A 17,442-nucleotide genomic window follows, 5' to 3' on the forward strand; every position below is an offset into this window, starting at 1 on the left:
AGCATTACGTGTGAAATAATTTGGATTTTAAAATTGCTTCATGATTTGGGTATAAAACCTAATTTACCTGTTGATATTTTTTGCGATAATGAATATGCAATCAAATTAGCTTTAAATCCTGTATTTCATGAAAAAACGAAACATTTTGAAGTTGATATTCATTTTGTTAGGGAAAAATTAAAAATGGAATTTTAAGAGTAAATAAAATTGTGTCTTCAAACCAAAATGCAGATGTATTAACAAAATCTCTTGGAAGTAATCAACATGCATATATTGTAAATCGTCTTAATATGGATGATATTATTAAAGAAAAATAACTAGTTATATGTTCTCTCAAATTAATGTTTAGTTTGAGGGGGCGTGTTAAAAAGGTTAACATTTTTCATATTCAAACTTAAACATTAATTTATACATTATTGGGTGAGTTGTGTATATATGTATATTTGTGGGGGTGTGTTGTGAATTGTTTATGCAGGGGTCGGGTTTATGCGCAGACATTGGGTTGTATCCATGGATCTTTTTACCCGGTATACTTAATTGTGTTGCTGAAGGTGTTTTTATCATTCAGTAGATATTTTCCTTGTAGAATTGTTCTCTCATTCTCTCTCAACTGTAGGTTAGGGTTTTCTATCTAGGGTTTGTTCATATTCCATGTTCTTTGTACAGATTCTGATAGATTTTTAATATGAGAGTGAGTGATTGTGTAGTGAGGTTTCAGTTGTAATCTGTTGATGTAAAACCATATGTTTCATAGTGAATGAAATGATGATGTTGGGAAGTTCTTGTGTCTGTGTTTACGTTTCTAAGACTTATTCTCCAAACTACTTGGGAGATTGGCCTCCTCTAATTGGCCCTTACCATTTGGTGCTTTCATTCCTCCTTTCTCAATCATGCCTCCCAAACCATACTTACTTTCCTCCATGTCGTCCTCACACACAACCCCACAAAACGACCCCCTCCATTGAAGCTTCTATGGCAGCTCTAGTAGAAAATGTCACCAAACTCATCACTTCTTCCGCTACAAATATTGATACTCTCTACACAAAACACATCCCACACCCAGCCGTATATCATCATGAAACAACTCTCTGCACAATATGAACACAATATGAACAGACCAATAACCTCATCGTCACCTTCACCAAACCCAAATCAAACCATAATTTTCCTACATTTTTTTCAAAACCGAATCCATTTTACCACCGATAACCACCCCCGACCACCCAAAATTTCCTTCCCCGATTTTGATGGCACCAAACCTTTGGACTGGTTTTTTCAGGCCAACAATTACTTTGTATATTATGCAATCTCACTTGTCCAACGATTGGATCTATGAGTCTTCTACTTCACTGGAGATGCTTTTATGTTGGTATAAACATCTTGCTACCAACAAATTGCTCAACACTTGGGGCGGTTTTTCAAGAGCTTTAGAGCTCCGATTCTTTCTTCTACTTACGAGAATCATCAGACGACCCTCTTTAAACTTCACCAAATCATCACAATCACCACTTACCAAGCCGAATTTGAGAAATTGAGAAACTTTGTGAATGACCTTGATATTGAAGCACTCCCCAATTGCTTTCTATTAGGTCTCTATGCGAATATCCAAAATGAGTTGTCCCTCCACCACCCTACCTCGCTCAACCAAGCGTATGGCTTCACAAAACTCGTAGAAGACAAGCTCATATGTGTCGAAACCATTATCCTTACACATTTTCCTATAGCAGCACCCCCTCTTCCGCCACATTCCAAAGCTCCACACAATCACCACTGACCATTACACACCCAAGACTCCCCACCACCAACTTGTTGCCCTTACCACCAACCCCAAAAACACTACTTCCATTTACCCGACTGTCTTCCAACACATTTTAGAAATGACGAGCTAAAGGTCTATGTTTCAAATGACCAAGAAAATACTTTCTCGACCATAAGTACAACCCTCTGCAATTTATGCTTGTTGTTAGTAATGAGGACCACGACACCGATCACCCAACATACCAGTTTGTCGAGTTGACACCACCACTACATGAACCTCAATTCTTCTCAATTCCACTACAACCCTCTTTGGCTTTATGTCTCCTCAAGCACTTTGTATAATCGGGTATATTCAAAACCATCCAGTCACGATTTTGATAGATTATGGAAGGACTCACAAAATCATACAACCGCAACTTGTCTTGCTCTTCAAACTACCAAGTAAATGCATTATTGAATTTCCCATGATGGACAAGAACGACGGTCACATTAAATGTGTTGGGGGTATGTCTTGAATTACTTGTACACCTAGATCAAACATCGTTCATTATTCCTTTTTTTTATTACCGGTTCAAGGTGAAAACTTCATTTAAGGGCTTGCATGGCTTCACACCTTGGGGCCCATCTTGGCTGATTTTTCCATTCCACAATTAGCCTTCAATGTTGGGCCCAAAGCAATCATGTTACGAGGTGAAGGGTTGTCCACGTCGGTTTCATACCCACAACTCAAAACAATAATCCAAAAAGAAAGTATTGCATCCCTTCATGCATTATATTTCCACTTTTAACTTGTTGCTTCCCACACTAAACCCACGATTCCAATTCAAACCAACCCAATTATTAACCAACTTCTCCAAACTTATCAATTTATTTTTGATAAACCAACACAATTACCATCATCTTGCTCCCATGACCACAATATCCCTACTCTACCCACTTCCACCCTAGTACATATGAAACCTTATAGGTACCCATATTACCAAAAGTAGGTCATGACTAAATTTATTGTCAAAAAGCGTGAAGATGATATCATCAAGCCTAGCCAAAGCCCTTACTCATCTTCGGTATTACTCTTCAAAAAGAAGGATGATATCTGGCGATTTTGCGTTGATTATCGGGCTCTAAACGCTATCACCATCAAAGACCGATTTCCCATACCTGTTGTTGACGAATTACTCGACGAGCTTCATGGTGCCTCCGTATTTCCAAAAAATCGATCTTCGCTCTGGCTATCACCAAATTTGAGTGGCCATAAACGACACCCACAAGACCGCATTCCGTACAGTGGACGAACACTATAAATTTCTCGTAATGTCATTTGGCCTTTCAAACAAACCATCAACCTTTCAAGCTACAATGAATGATCTTTTCCACAGCGTTTTCTGATAATATGTTTTGGTCTTTTTCGACCACATACTTGTCTATAGCCACTCGGTGGAACAACATTACAACCATATCCATATAGTTTTGGATACTTTGGCTCAACATGAAATTCATGCCAAGTATTTAAAGTTACCTTTGGAGTAACCCAAATTGATTACCTTGGACACGTCATTTCATCCATCGGAGTTGTAACACCCTATTTTCACTTTGTAGTAAACGTTTGTTTATAAAATTTGAAGTACAAATATATTAATTTTAACCAAATAATAATCATAAACATGTAGTGGACGTCAATAAGATTTTCGTAGATATAAAGAATGCTTAAATATGACTTCGTATGAAGAAGTTATGATTCTTCGAATTTTCGCGTGCAACCCTAGACGGCACAACGTGTCATAAAAATTGAATCGGGGATAGGTTGATTATTAGCCTAAGTAATCTAAACAAACTTTGTAGTAATCGTAAAAGCAAAAACATGCATATAAAGAACGTCCAAATCTGACTTTGTATGAGGAAATTATGATTTTTCGAAGTTTTGGTGCCACACAGTACAGTAGCATGCGACACATAATTCAAAATTTAGATCGGTTGATTTTTAGCCAAAACAATGTAAAAGAGAGTTGAAGATCTAGTAAATATCAAACATCCCAAAAATCATGACCAAAAATTTCGTTTTAAATCATTAAATAAAACCATAGTTATCAAAACACTTCATCGAAAACATAAGTCAGACTATCTCAAAAACATTATTATCAGAGTTTCCAAATCAAAACATCAGAGTAATCATCCTAGGCTAAACATAATGGTGTGTGCTCTACAATCATCCCGAGCTCTTCCCTTTGCTACCAGAAGTACCTGAAACCAAAACTGAAAATTGTAAGCAAGAAGCTTAGTGAGTCTCCCCAACCTACCACATACCATACACATAAGCACATCATCACATATAAACATATCGTGGGACCCGCCTCTTCATCGGGCCCCGCCCGGCATCGGACAATGTCCGACATCGGCCCACGCCCGGCATCGAGCAAAGCTCGGTATACATAATAGCATATCAACAAATACACATAAAATATTCACATAACATAAACATATAAACATTCCTCGGGCCCTTGCCCGACATCGAACCGAAATCCGGAAGCATGCTAACGTTCCTAGGGCTTTGCCCGACATCGGACCGTAATCCGGAAACATACAAATATAGACACATGCAAGAATCACGAAGACATCAAACATCCAAACATTCCTCGGGCATCGCCCAACATCGGACCGTAGTCTGGAAAGCATATAAACATTCATCGGGCACCGCCCGACATCAGATCGAAATCCGGAAACATGTAATCATACATACGGGCCGACATTGGTGCCTTCGACGCATTCCGATAGGAGGAAACTCACCTCGCAAAGCTGAATGTAGAATCTCATGGTAAGGAATCTCTAACGGCTGCTCCGACGACTCCCCGAGCTATCATTACCACAATAACACTTAGTCAAAAACTAATAATCCTTCTTTAGGGTAAAATGACCATTTTACCCTTGATCTGATTTGGCCCATGCCTAAGGCCCAAAACCATAACATGAAAGGCCCAAATCTAGATAGCCTTCCCAAGGTCACTATTGGCCCACCAATGGCCCAATTTTCTAAATTGGGCCCAACTCCTCAAATAGGCCTTCCCTTAAGCCCAACATATTATTAGCCCACAATAACCGATTTCTGATGGCCCACTATGTCCCAAAATAGCAACGTCCATGGAATGGCCCAACCTGAGGCCCAAATGACGAAAACCCAAATCTAGTGAGTACGCGTGGCGTACTCCTCTGTACGCTAAGCGTACAGGGTGCATGGCTTGTACGCTGCGCGTACGGGCTTGTACGCCCAACGTACTACCATGTTAAGCCATAATCTCCAAAAAGGCTTAATCCCTTAAGACCTTAAGCTCCAAACACAGATCTGAGTCCAATAAAGTGTCTTAACCAATAAAGTCGATTACTTGGTGGCTTGCAAACCCCAAAATGGACCCAAAATTGAAATATGGCAACCTACTTCCACAGAAATGACTAATGTGTTGTTTGTTTTGGAAGTGGTTAAATGTCTTTTGTCTTTTTCCATGTTTGCGGAAGAAGACGTGCACTTGAGACACGTCTACCCGCCAGAAGGGGAAAGTGCTCAAAAAGTACTTTTGTAGAAAAACAAACGAGGCCTAATACTCATGCATGGCCGCATTAAGACCTTCAAGATGGTAACTTTTCTGTCTTTGGGACTCAAATAGCACTAAGGGTGGCAACCCTAAGCCTAAAAACGGATTTGGAATCATAAAGTTCCATTTTGGGACCAAAAAGGTCCAAAACCCCATTACAAGAGATCTAAGCATTCATGAGGCAAGTTTTGAGCTTTTTACCTCCAACGAGTGCTAAATGATGATGATGTCTCAGATCCTTAAGCTCAAGCTACACAAGTTCTTCTTCACCAACTTCTTCTTTCTCCTTCCAAGCTCCAAGCCACTAAAATGGACTTCGTACTTAAGGTCCTAATTTTCTCTACGCAATAAATCAATTTGTTCACGCAAAAACTTAACAATATCAATGCATTTTTTAGAACAAGAATTGTCACTGGCCTCGTTCTTCTTAGGCTCAGAAGTGGTAGATACCATGAAGGCAAACTGTAGCTGCATCATTTCGGCTTCAGGATCTTCTTCAACATTTTCTTCAGGAGATTCACTAATCTGTGCTAGGTGAGCATTCTCAGGTCCTGAAATGTTCAATGCTTGAAATTTGATCTTCCCAACCAAATGACTGAGCCACTACTACTAAATTTGCAGTTTCACTATTGGATATTGTTCCTCTGTTGTTCATCATTGGTACCATTGTCCTATCATGGTTCTCTCTTCTATCTGGCTTCGGATAATCACGAGCAAAGTGTCCTGGCTCGTGACAGTTGAAACATCTCAGCTTTCCTTTGTTAAACCCAACCTTCTTATCGACATTCATGCCCCAGTTGTTTTTCCCGGTCTTCTTGGCAAACTGTTTAGCCCTGAATACCGTCATTGCAATCTGCCAGGTAATATCCATTTCCTCCACATCCTCAGGGTGAATTTGGTTAAGATCAACAAATGAAATTTAGGGAGGCAAGTCTCCAGCCACGAAGGCATTGTATCAATTTACTAGACCAGAGGCTAGAGCCATATTCTCTTCAGCTTCTTTGGGAGCTGAAGTGGTGATAGGAGCTTTTGATGAAGAGGCAGGGTGTTGATAAGAGTGTTGATAAGGCATGGTTGGTGGAATGGTGTGGGTTTGAGGAATTGCATGATTCTGTGGAATGGTGAAAGCTTGATTTCGTAGGACAGTGAATGAAGAGAAGGCATTGTTTGATGAAATGCTCAGATTTGCTGTGGAGTAGGAGTTCACATGGTTTATCTCGCGTTGCTTATCATTCAAATCGCAAGCTTTAATGATAGCCATCGTTTCCGCCAGAGTGATTCGGTTGAGATCTTTGGTTTTCTTGATTACAGAAACGTTCATGTCCCATGACTTGGGAAGAGAATTCAGTAATTTCTTGTTAATCTAAGATCGTGGTACAGAAATTCTTGTTGTGCTCATTTCGGTGGTGAGTGTAATGAATCGTTGGAGTTGAGCCTCAAGATCCCCAAGAACATGGTTAAACAAGTTGAACTTTTGATGAAGCATGTCTTGTCTACTCTGCTTCATGTCATCATTACCCTCATAAACCTCAATCAATGCTTCCCACAGTGCCTTAGCTGATTCATATTCTCTGAAGCCTTGAGCAATATCAGGTGATAGAGCCATAGTTAGAGTTGCCAAAGCTTTTTCTTGTTCCTCAATTTTTTCAAAGTCCTCATCCGTGTAGTCTTTCACTGGTTTGTCAATTATAACTCCATTCTCAAGAGTAGTGGTAATCCTAACAGGGCCTCTAAGAATGTTGCGCCAAACTTTGAAATCTTTCATTTTGATATATTTTTCGATTCTGTATTTCCATTCAGGAAATCCTTCGGCAGACAGTAGACGTGAAATTCTTGTGGTAGTTCCCATAATCGAATCCAACTCCCGATGAATTGCACTGTTTTGTGGTTCCATTTTTTTTTAATTTTAATCAAAAATAAACTTGTTCAAAAATCAAAGAGAATCACAACCGAGAAAGGTTTACAGTTGTGAAAGGTTTACAGCCGAGAGAGGTTTACTGCCAATGAGGGTTTACGGCCGTAAACGGTTTACAGCCATGAATGGTTTACAACCGGAAACGAGGGTTTACAGCTGTAAATCCAAAGAGTTTACAGCCGGAAAATAGTTTACAGCTGTAAACTGATAAACAAATTACAACTGCAAACGTCCAGATTTTTGACAAAACGCAGATTTGGATCCTTTTAGCCTTGAAGTCACAATCACTAGTAAAAACCAAGCAACAAGCAACAACAACAATGAAGATTTGCAATAAGAAGCTTAAACAATCACCAAAAATGGATGTGTTTATAGCCACGTTTACAGCCGTAAACTAAGCTTGATCAGATTTGACACTAGATTGGCTCTGATACCAATTGTAAGTCCCAAAAATTAGCTTGAGTATCAATCTGATCCACTTGATGGTGCGGAATCCCAATCAAATGGATGATGCAAGATAGAATGGAGAAGAAGAAGAAAAAGAACTTGATGAATCTATGGTGGATTCAATAATATGAATGATGTTCCATACACATAAGATCCACACACACACACACTCTTCTTCTCTCTAGTTTCTCTCTCTAGAACACCTTGATTTACACACACACTTGACCGTAAACTCTCTTATTCCATTTGGCATCTACTGTCACTATTTATTAGGCTGTTTAATATTTGGATAAAACCGAATTGTCCAAATGGACAATTTGGATTGGACTATTTGGTTCAGATATTTGAATTTTTGGATTGGTTTTTGACAAAACCGAATTATTATTTTGGATTTCAGATTGATTATGGTTTATAAAATAAAAACTGAATAGTCCAAAAAAACCGAATAACGGTTTATTATTTATTTATTTTTAATATATATCTATAATTATTTATTAATTTTGTAATTTATTTTTTGAAATAGGTTCAAAAAGTTTCACCTAGTAGAAAATATTAATATACATTTTCTCTCAAAAGTTTTTTTTTATCTATAAAATATTAAAATATAATATACATTCTTAATAGTTTTTATAAATTTCAAATCGTAACTAAATAATTTGTTTTTGCTTCTTGTGTAAAATTCGGTAATATTATAATTATATGTCATTTTAAAATATTTTAGTTTTTAAAAACCGAATTATAAAAACCGATCCAACCGAATTGAAATTGGATCGGATTTGAATTTAGTTTGGAGTATTCGGATCCTTGTTTTGAAAATTGAAATCAATTTGGATTCAGTTGATTGGATTGGATCAAACCGATCCATCCAAATGAACACCCGTACTATTTATAGGGAACAGTAACCGTAAACGCCACATGGACCATAAACGCCACCCAACCGTAAACCCAATGTTGTTTTCAGTCCTTGACCGAAAACTACAATTTCCTAGAAAAGTAAAGTATAAACCATATTTTTGATCCAACAATACCCCGAGCCCCGTAAACTTATTGCCATAGTGACGCAAATGGTCCCACCCTTTAGAAATATTTTCGAAACTAACCCATAATTTACCCTTTTAGCCCTCAGCATTAAAATCCATTACAATTCAGGTACAATATTTACCAAACAGCCATCCGTTTTCGAAATTCTTTGCAAAACCAGTCCAGAAATTACCCTTTTAACCTCCGAGATCTCAATTATGACATATTCAGCCCTTCCTTCTCTTTTTCTTTCAAATTAACTTCAAATTTACCCAAATAGCCCCTCATCTACAAAATATTTTCAATATAAGTCCACAAACTACAAAACGAGCCCGATTGATTATCCTTTAGCCATATGTTCAAATATTCTTTCCGCTACGAGCCCCGAAAGCACTCTTTAGTCCTCCAAAACAAATTATAACGCTAATTACACACCCTTTTCGCTAACCTCTCTATTTAAATATATTCATATATCGGAATGAAATAATACTTAAAACACCTCTTTAGATTTTAGGGTTTGACTTGGAAACGGGGTGTTACATCAACTTTAATAGTTGTCTATGTTATCACATTATTCCAAATAATGATAATGTTTTACAGCAACATTTCAATTTAGTTTAGAAAAAAAATTATTTCAAAGTTAATGAAAATGACTTATATATTTTTAACAAAATATATTTGTTATAATTTTGACTATTTAACTATATTCATGCACGAATATTCATCTAGTAATCTAGTAAACAAAACAAATAGCGACAATAAATATTATATCTTTGTAAAAACAAAATAGATGATTGATATTTTTCTATATTTGTATTTCATGTCCTATTTTTTTGTCTGTATTCATAATCAAATATACTACAAATAAGTATTTCATGAAGGTTAAATAGTTGTCGAAAATTAATATTTTTTATGATTTTATAAAACAATTCAAAAAATACCGTTTTTGGAAAAGCCTGTTTCCAAAATCCAGTTTGCAGCTTTATACCAAAAGCTGATTTCCGTATGACAAACTAACTTGGTAATTGGTTTTTCTATATCTAGTGATGCACAGCATGTGAATAAAGTGTGCATCAAATTTGTTCTAGTCAACATAATCTTTTCCAACAAAAAAAATCCAAAATCATGTTAAGAGAACACAAAAAATCATTTATATAACACATGTTATGCTTTTTATTCCTAAAGCTAGTTATATAAAACTACAACCAAGTTGTACACGACACCAATAACTAGAGTGACATACACATGTACTTCCATTCTATAACTACTTATAATATACTTTCTAAATCAGGTCGACAATTCATCATCCACTTTTTACATAAACAACAAGAATGACTAAATAACACTCCCAAAGTTATGTAATAAAACAAAGGTTCTTCATGTTTGCAATATAACAAAGTTATGTAATACAACAAAGTTATGTTGCAACAATTTGAGGAAAACGTTTTGATGGATCATCCCTATTGCATGTTGTTATTGCTTCAATTATGTCAAGTTCCTTTGTGGCATCCATATCATGTATTTTAAATGCTGATGGGAGTTCACCTGCGTTAAGAAACATCTTTTTGAAAGCAACTAATAATCCGCTTGCAAAAGAGCTCAATAGCCTCCTCATCTAATAAACTAATAGTGTATATCACGTCTACTTTGTAAGCATTTATGAAATGATTATCTCTAGTTTTGGTTAACATTCGGCTTCATTCATCATACCAATTATGTGATGTTCAATATGATCCACATCATTAAGAACAAGCAACACAATTCTGTAGTGAAACCTATTAATTATTAAGCATCATCCTGCTTTAACTCTGTTTACTTCCATTTATTTTCGTTTCGAAATGTTTGAAGGTTTTTTTTTTCTTACAACGTTTCTAAACCATACTTGCTTGAATCGACTAAAATGCCTTCAACAATGCAGCAACCATCAAACTTGCTAGAGATTTCACTATGTGAAAATACATCAACCATCAATCATACACACACCATTAAAAATGAACATCAACCATCAATCATACACACACCATTAAAACTTTCATTTCAAATGTTGTTGCGAGCTTCTATTCCACTCGGGTGTTAATTTACGGTTGTAAGTCGAAATTATATCAATTTCTTTGATGCACTTTGATCCATGCCTACATATTGGATATACAAGGATAATAAACATATGCTCACATTGACAAATGGAGGTAATTTGTTTCATGTTGTATAAAATAAAGTGTTCACATTCAAACATAAGAGGTATATATATATATATATATATATATATATATATATATATATATATATATATATATTGTAAAACACACAATCCTAAGCATACAAAGTGCAAAAACAAAGAAGAAAATCACTGGTTGGCACGTACTTGAGTTCTCATGCATAGAGGTTACTTGCATCCACAAGTGCTTTTCTTCAAGTTTCAACTTTGTTTTTGTTCTTCAACTCATTTTTGTATCTACACTTGCTTTTCTTCAAGTTTTAACTTTGTTTTTGTCTCCGACTCATGTTTGTATCCACAATTGTTTTTCTCCAAGACTCCAAGTTTCAACTTTGTTTTTGTCCTCTAACTCATGTTTGACAAATGTTTCTCTATATTTTCTTTTTGATTTCGTTAGTACATAGGATCCGCATCATAAAATATTGGGATGACAATTTAAAAGATGGGGATAACAATCTGCCCACTTGTATCCTTGCACTTCATAATATATGCACGTTCATCCAAATAACGCTATGAATCTACATAGTTTTTAGAGAATACGATGACGACAATCTGTGATTCCTCAGAATAGCCTTCATAAGGGATAGACCGATCAGTTCACCTTAAGAAAATGTCTTTTCATCCCCGTAAGTGTAGATTCCTTGTTGTACAAGAGCTGGGTAGAAATGATCCACAAAAGTCTTGCGAGTATCATTTCTTTTAAAACTGAGAAAAACATCACGTTTCCACGTTTCACAAGAAAATACCGGAGCCAAAAAAGAAGATAATGATGAAGATGACATTGATGGGTGCATTTGTTTAGGTAGAACATAAGTTGAGCACCTGGATGAAATGAAATGAAGTAAATATCAAGAGTTATGAGCTTCCAAAGAAATTTGCGATTTAAAAGAAAAGCTCAAAAATAAAAAAAGTATCGTTGAAATTTTTAATAAAGCTAGCAGAGTTGCTTTCCCATTGATATTATCGAAATCAAATGATATTTTCAATAAAGCTAGCAGAGATGCTTCAAGAAACATGTGTAACTTTATGATAGAACAGAAGAAAACAAGAAAGGTGTAATTCACAAGATTTGCATTGAAATGGCATAAAACACGAGTTTTGGACACAGTTGTGTTTTAAAAGGTCAACCAAAAAGAACCCACAAATTAGGGAAAGAATCCAATAAAGTTAAACAGATCTGTAAGCACCCAAATTAGGAAAGCATAATGAAGAAGTTTCTATCAAAACAATTTCAAACTGGGGTGCAAAAAATTAATAGTGGACTCCAAGATTCAAATGGAATACCATTCAAATAATAAAACCTTTTTTTCATAAACACGAATCGAATTTTCATTATATAGATATATTAACTAATTGAACCCATATCCCTAATAGCTCAAAACCACAAATTCGATGCAAGAAATAAGATCACAAAACCTTACATTGATAATCTTCAAGAGGCGGAGGAGGTGGGGCTGGTGAGATCGGAAGATCGCCGGTGTGTGTGTGTGTGTGAGAGAGAGAGAGAGAGAGAGAAAGAGAGATGGCGATTGCGTTAGATGGAGCCGTGAATACGAGTAGGAGAGTTGATCGATCTGTCAGTTGCTCACCGGAGGGAGAGTTGGGAAGATCCCCGGTGTTGGGAATAGGAACGATGAGAAGTTAAATATGCCGGCGATGCGTTTGTTTTTTAGCAAAAGAAAGAAATGGATAAAGAAATTGGTGAAGGGCGTGGGTTCAATTTATTCTAGTGATATAACTTTTTAACGATTTTGCCTCTGGGTTATATTATTATTACTCACCACAGATTAGAAATTAATTTTTTTAATTAAATTGTACTTATTTATTTAAAATTAATATTAATAATTGATAATAATTACTGTAATTATTAAAGTTTATATGTTTTGCAATAATAAGATAACGACATAACTAATCGTTAAAAATACGAACCGGTAGTGGTTTGAATATGCAATTGGCATTTTGTATTTGTAGATATGCAAAAAAAATTATAATTTTATGAAATGAAATATAATTTAACAAAAAAAACAAATAATGAAATTTATATTAATAATAAAATTGTACAAATTTTTTTACAAATTTCTAAATACTTCTTTATACACAACATTAGAAGTTTTATTTGTTAGTCTATCATCTTTATCTAAAATCAACAATTTTAATCCTTCTCTACTTTGAACTCTGGATAAAGCAACATACAGTTGACCATGTGTGAAAACAGGCTCTTTGAGGAACAAACCAACCTTCGATAGAGATTGTCCTTGGCTCTTATTAATTGTCATTGCAAAACACACAGCTAATGGAAATTGTCTTTTTTGGAATTTGAACGGGATCTTGTCTTCAGAAGGAGTTAAAGACATTCTTGGAATAAAAGTCCGGTTTCCAACATTACTTCCACATAAGATAACTGCCTCAATAACACGTTTGCCCAAAGATTTAACCTGTAGTCTAGTCCCATTACATAAGCCATTTTTCTGATCAATGTTTCTCAATAACATAACTGGGACACCGACTTTTAAAATGAGATTATGGTTTGGAAGACCTGAGACTTTAAGACCATTTAAAACATCAGGTGAGTATAAATTTGCATCAAACTCATCATGAACAAACTCGGATCGGCATAGACTATCTGAACTTAAGTATTCTTTTTTTTTTCTCCTGGAAACAATGACAACAAACGATCGTTTATTTCTTGGACAACTTCATTCTTGGGAGCTAGTATTGCTCTTTCTTGAAAATAATCAGCAATGTTGAAGTTTTCCAGTATAGAAGGATATACAAAACTGATTAATGAACCTATAGGATCATGTGGATTAGTAATAACAATATCCCGTGGAATATCAACAATTGCTTCACCGTCATTCGGACCACCAAGATTACCTTCTCCTATGTCCAAAAGCCAAGCTGCAAAATCCCTTATTTGTTCAATAGCAGATGGATCGCTTCCAACAGTTAACCTCATGTTTTTTGTTAATTTATGAACTTTGCATTGTTGCCATAAATAAGAAGAACTTAAAGAAGCATTAACAATGTTTTGTCTACTGCCACCTGGAACAACAGGTAGAATTTGTCTGAAATCACCTCCAAAAACAATCACTTTCCCTCCAAATGGAATATTTGAATTCGCAGGATTGACACACTTTAATATATCCTTCAGAGTTCGATCTAAAGCTTCGAATGCATGTTTGTGTACCATGGGTGCTTCATCCCAAATGATCAATGAGGTTTTTCTTACTAAACTGGCAAGATCACTTTTTGGAGTTATTGAACAAAAAGAATCCTCATTAAGATTTATGGGAATTATAAACCGAGAGTGTGCTGTCCTGCCTCCAGTCAATAATAATGAAGCTATCCCACTTGAAGCAACATTTAAAACAATCTGACCTTGAGCTCTAATTGCTGCAGAAATTGTCTTCCAAAGAAATGTCTTACCTGTTCCACCATAACCATAAACAAAGAATACACCTCCCTTATTATGTTTAACTGCATCCATGATATCAACAAAAATGTCCCGTTGCTCACTTGTTAATGCAACAAATAGCTGATCGAACTCGTTCTTTAAATTTGGTATGTCATAATCTAGCTCCTCGGTAATAAGACGATTGTTTGAAGATGAAACAGAATCAGCATCTGGGTAAGGCAGATTTCCATAATTTTTAAGGCTGGAATTGTTACGGAGTAAAATTTGGTCTATCTCAAACAAAGTCAAGTTTTTAAGTTGATCTTCGTTTAGTGATAAACCTATACGTAAAATAATATATTAGTTAGAACATATAAAAAAACAAATTGATTAAAAAGTAAAATATAATTGGATTTATACTAAAATTTCATATGATAGTGTTTTAATAATAATGAGAAAATTTTAGATTACCTGGAGACTTTAATCTCTGTTGTTGATTGTAAAGAATTCCATCTGGCAGGTATTCCCAGGTGTTTTGCCAAACAATCTCTGGTTTACACAAACTGTTGGACAATAGCATCGTAGCAAATAAGAACCGCAGATAAAAACCAGATCCAGAAAGACTTGCTTCCTTAATTGCATCGATAAATTCTTTGTCATCATCTAAAAGGCCAAGATTATAACACGCATCTTTAAAAGAAGAACATAGTTCACCATTGACTGTGCGAATTTCTTCGAATGATTTAGGACCTTTCACTTTATTTAAAAGAATTCTTAAGAAATATGCTTCTCCAAGTTTAGGAGAAACCGAGTGAATTCTACCAATCGCATATCCAAGTTCCCTTGGCTTCCAAATCAGATCTTTACGTTTCCAAACAAATTTTGTAGGAAATTCAACATATGTAAGTTTTCGTGCTTCTTTATTGATTGCATTACACTTCATCCAAGATGTGAACATTGAAGAAGCAATTGAAGGGCGGTCAAGAACATCTTCAATGTCATCGTCTGCCTCATATACAACTTATTGTTGATCAGGAAGATGAAAAGGTAGTCTAATCACAGCAGGATGCCTATAATGAACATCGTATTTAAAAATCCGCCATGATGCTTCACATGCAGAAATATATCTACAATCATAGTATTCTTTAATTTCATCCACTGCATCGTTGTTATCGGAATCATTATTGGTCGGCTCCATAGAAACGGTAACTCTATCAGGACCCTTGTTTATATATTTAAACAAATATTTTATGGCAGATCCTTGATTGCAACATTCAACATTAATGTGTGCCTGATATATTTTCAACATATATTTGTTGTATGGAACAACATTTCTGTTATCTAACTGAACACCAGATTTTTCAACAAAATGCCCATCATCTCTTCTCCTATATAAGGGAAAACCATTTGAATCAACTGAAGTATGATTACAAAATTGCTTTGGAAAGTTTTTAGAACACTTTCTGTCAACCATGCATGGGCAATTCAAATTTTCAGCTCCACATGGACCGTGAATCATGAACTCCTTGACAAGTGAATGCAATTCTGGATCATCATCGATATTTGGAATCTCAGCAGAAATAATGGGATCGATATATTCAACTGTAGGAAGCTTGCAGTCAGCATGCATAAATAGACATATATGACTATGAGGCAAACCTCTTTTTTGAAATTCAATTGTATAAACCACTGCATGCAAAATATACAAATAAAATACAAGTTAGCAAATAAAATTTGTTTAAAATTATAAGTTTAACAATAAATATAAATATGTTTAGGAAAAATAAAAATTATTATATTTAAACTTATACATTAAACTATAAATTTAAATACCTGCTTGAACCTTGCCGAAAACTTCATTTTTCCTTAAATCTTTAATAAATGCATCCAACTTGATCTTATACAACCTACATAATATATCCGGTCTATCTTCTGGATGAAGTGAAGTGTCCTTAAGAAACCTTTGAACTTCTGGCCATTTTGGATTACATGTAAAGGTTATGAAAAAATCAGGATATCCAAACCATTTACAGAGTGACATGGCATCCAAATAGTTTTGCATCATATAGCGTGCACCACCGGTAAATGAAGAAGGTAAGATCACACGTTGCCCGACGTTAGAAATATCTGTACTCCCAAGTGCTTGTTGATTACGCAAATTCTCATAAGATTCACATCTGAGAATTTTTTGTTGGTTACGTATGAAAAACAGTCTCTCACTTTCAATCATGGTATAACCATCAACCAAAAATTGATGGAACAACCTTTTTGCATTAAGAATTAGTGAGAACGATTGATCCCTGTCTTGAATTCTGTAAGCGAAAAATTCTCTCATTGTACAGGTCAGGCGCTTGCTATTACTTGAAGATGAAATACCTCTGTGAAGAATGTCAACTCTGTAACCATCATCGCCATATGGAAATAGTAATGGATACTGAAGAGGAAGGTAAGAAGGATGCAATTCACTGATACGTTGTAATAATCCTGATGAAGTTTGAACAACAATATCTCTTTTTTCAATTGAATCACAAATGTCACCGACAACTAAAGCGGCAACCTCAGAAGAACTTGGTAAGTTATACGTCCTTCCATCTTGTTCCCTTTTTCCAATTAATCTTAACTTTAAATTAGCAGAAGGATTTTCATGAAGAGTGTCTCTTACCATCCTATAAGACTTGACCAACGCATTGTTTGAATCTAACATATCCTTCAGAAATTCTATAATTTGGAGATCATATGATCTTGAAGTTGATGTAGAAGTGGTTGTTCGTCCACTGAAAACATTATAAACAATTATTTAATGTTAGTAAAAAAAATCAATGAATTGAATTGATCTATTAGAGTTAATTGTAAAAATATACCCAATACTTGTTGATCTATTTGAAATCTCGTTCTCCGTATCATATATATATATATATATATATATATATATATATATATATATATATATATATATATATATATATATATATATATATATAACTGACAGAATTTCGAACTTGAACCAGGTGTAGGTAAAAGACTTCCCATACTATGATAATTTTGACCACCAAGTCTGAATATGTATGGTGCGTTGCCTCTGTTGATGGATGAATCAACTTTGCCTCCCATC

General features: G+C 35.2%; 1 protein-coding gene and 1 long non-coding RNA gene across 2 annotated transcripts; both read right to left on the reverse strand.

The window, feature by feature from the left end:
• Positions 1 to 10,894: 10,894 nt before the first annotated feature.
• On the reverse strand, positions 10,895 to 12,632 carry LOC145136212 (uncharacterized). The gene is made up of 2 exons (XR_013720306.1): positions 12,358 to 12,632; positions 10,895 to 11,758 (listed from the first exon to the last, which is right to left on the reverse strand). It is a non-coding gene; the product is annotated as an uncharacterized LOC145136212 (long non-coding RNA).
• Positions 12,633 to 13,005: 373 nt separating this feature from the next.
• LOC145140606 (uncharacterized) lies at positions 13,006 to 16,995 on the reverse strand. Its single transcript, XM_079074039.1, has 5 exons — positions 16,164 to 16,995; positions 15,444 to 16,019; positions 14,802 to 15,335; positions 13,610 to 14,671; positions 13,006 to 13,559 (listed from the first exon to the last, which is right to left on the reverse strand). Exons 1-5 carry the CDS (start codon positions 16,993 to 16,995, stop codon positions 13,006 to 13,008), a joined length of 3,558 nt encoding a protein of 1,185 aa, XP_078930165.1.
• Positions 16,996 to 17,442: the final 447 nt, after the last annotated feature.

This window comes from Lactuca virosa, chromosome 9 (genome assembly GCF_052849685.1).
Source record: "Lactuca virosa cultivar CGN04683 chromosome 9, Lactuca_virosa_CGN04683_v6, whole genome shotgun sequence".
Classification (NCBI taxonomy): Eukaryota; Viridiplantae; Streptophyta; class Magnoliopsida; order Asterales; family Asteraceae; genus Lactuca; species Lactuca virosa.

Excerpts from the sequence above, each read along its gene's own strand:
- LOC145140606 (XM_079074039.1), bottom strand. The coding sequence starts at position 16,995 with ATGGTAAGAGACACTCTTCATGAAAATCCTTCTGCTAATTTAAAGTTA. Across the intron at positions 15,336-15,443 it reads TTGTAGATATATTTCTGCAT|ACGATGACATTGAAGATGTT; the intron begins GTGAAGCATCAT and ends TATATGAGGCAG. Across the intron at positions 14,672-14,801 it reads ACAGAGATTAAAGTCTCCAG|GTTTATCACTAAACGAAGAT; the intron begins GTAATCTAAAAT and ends TTTTACGTATAG.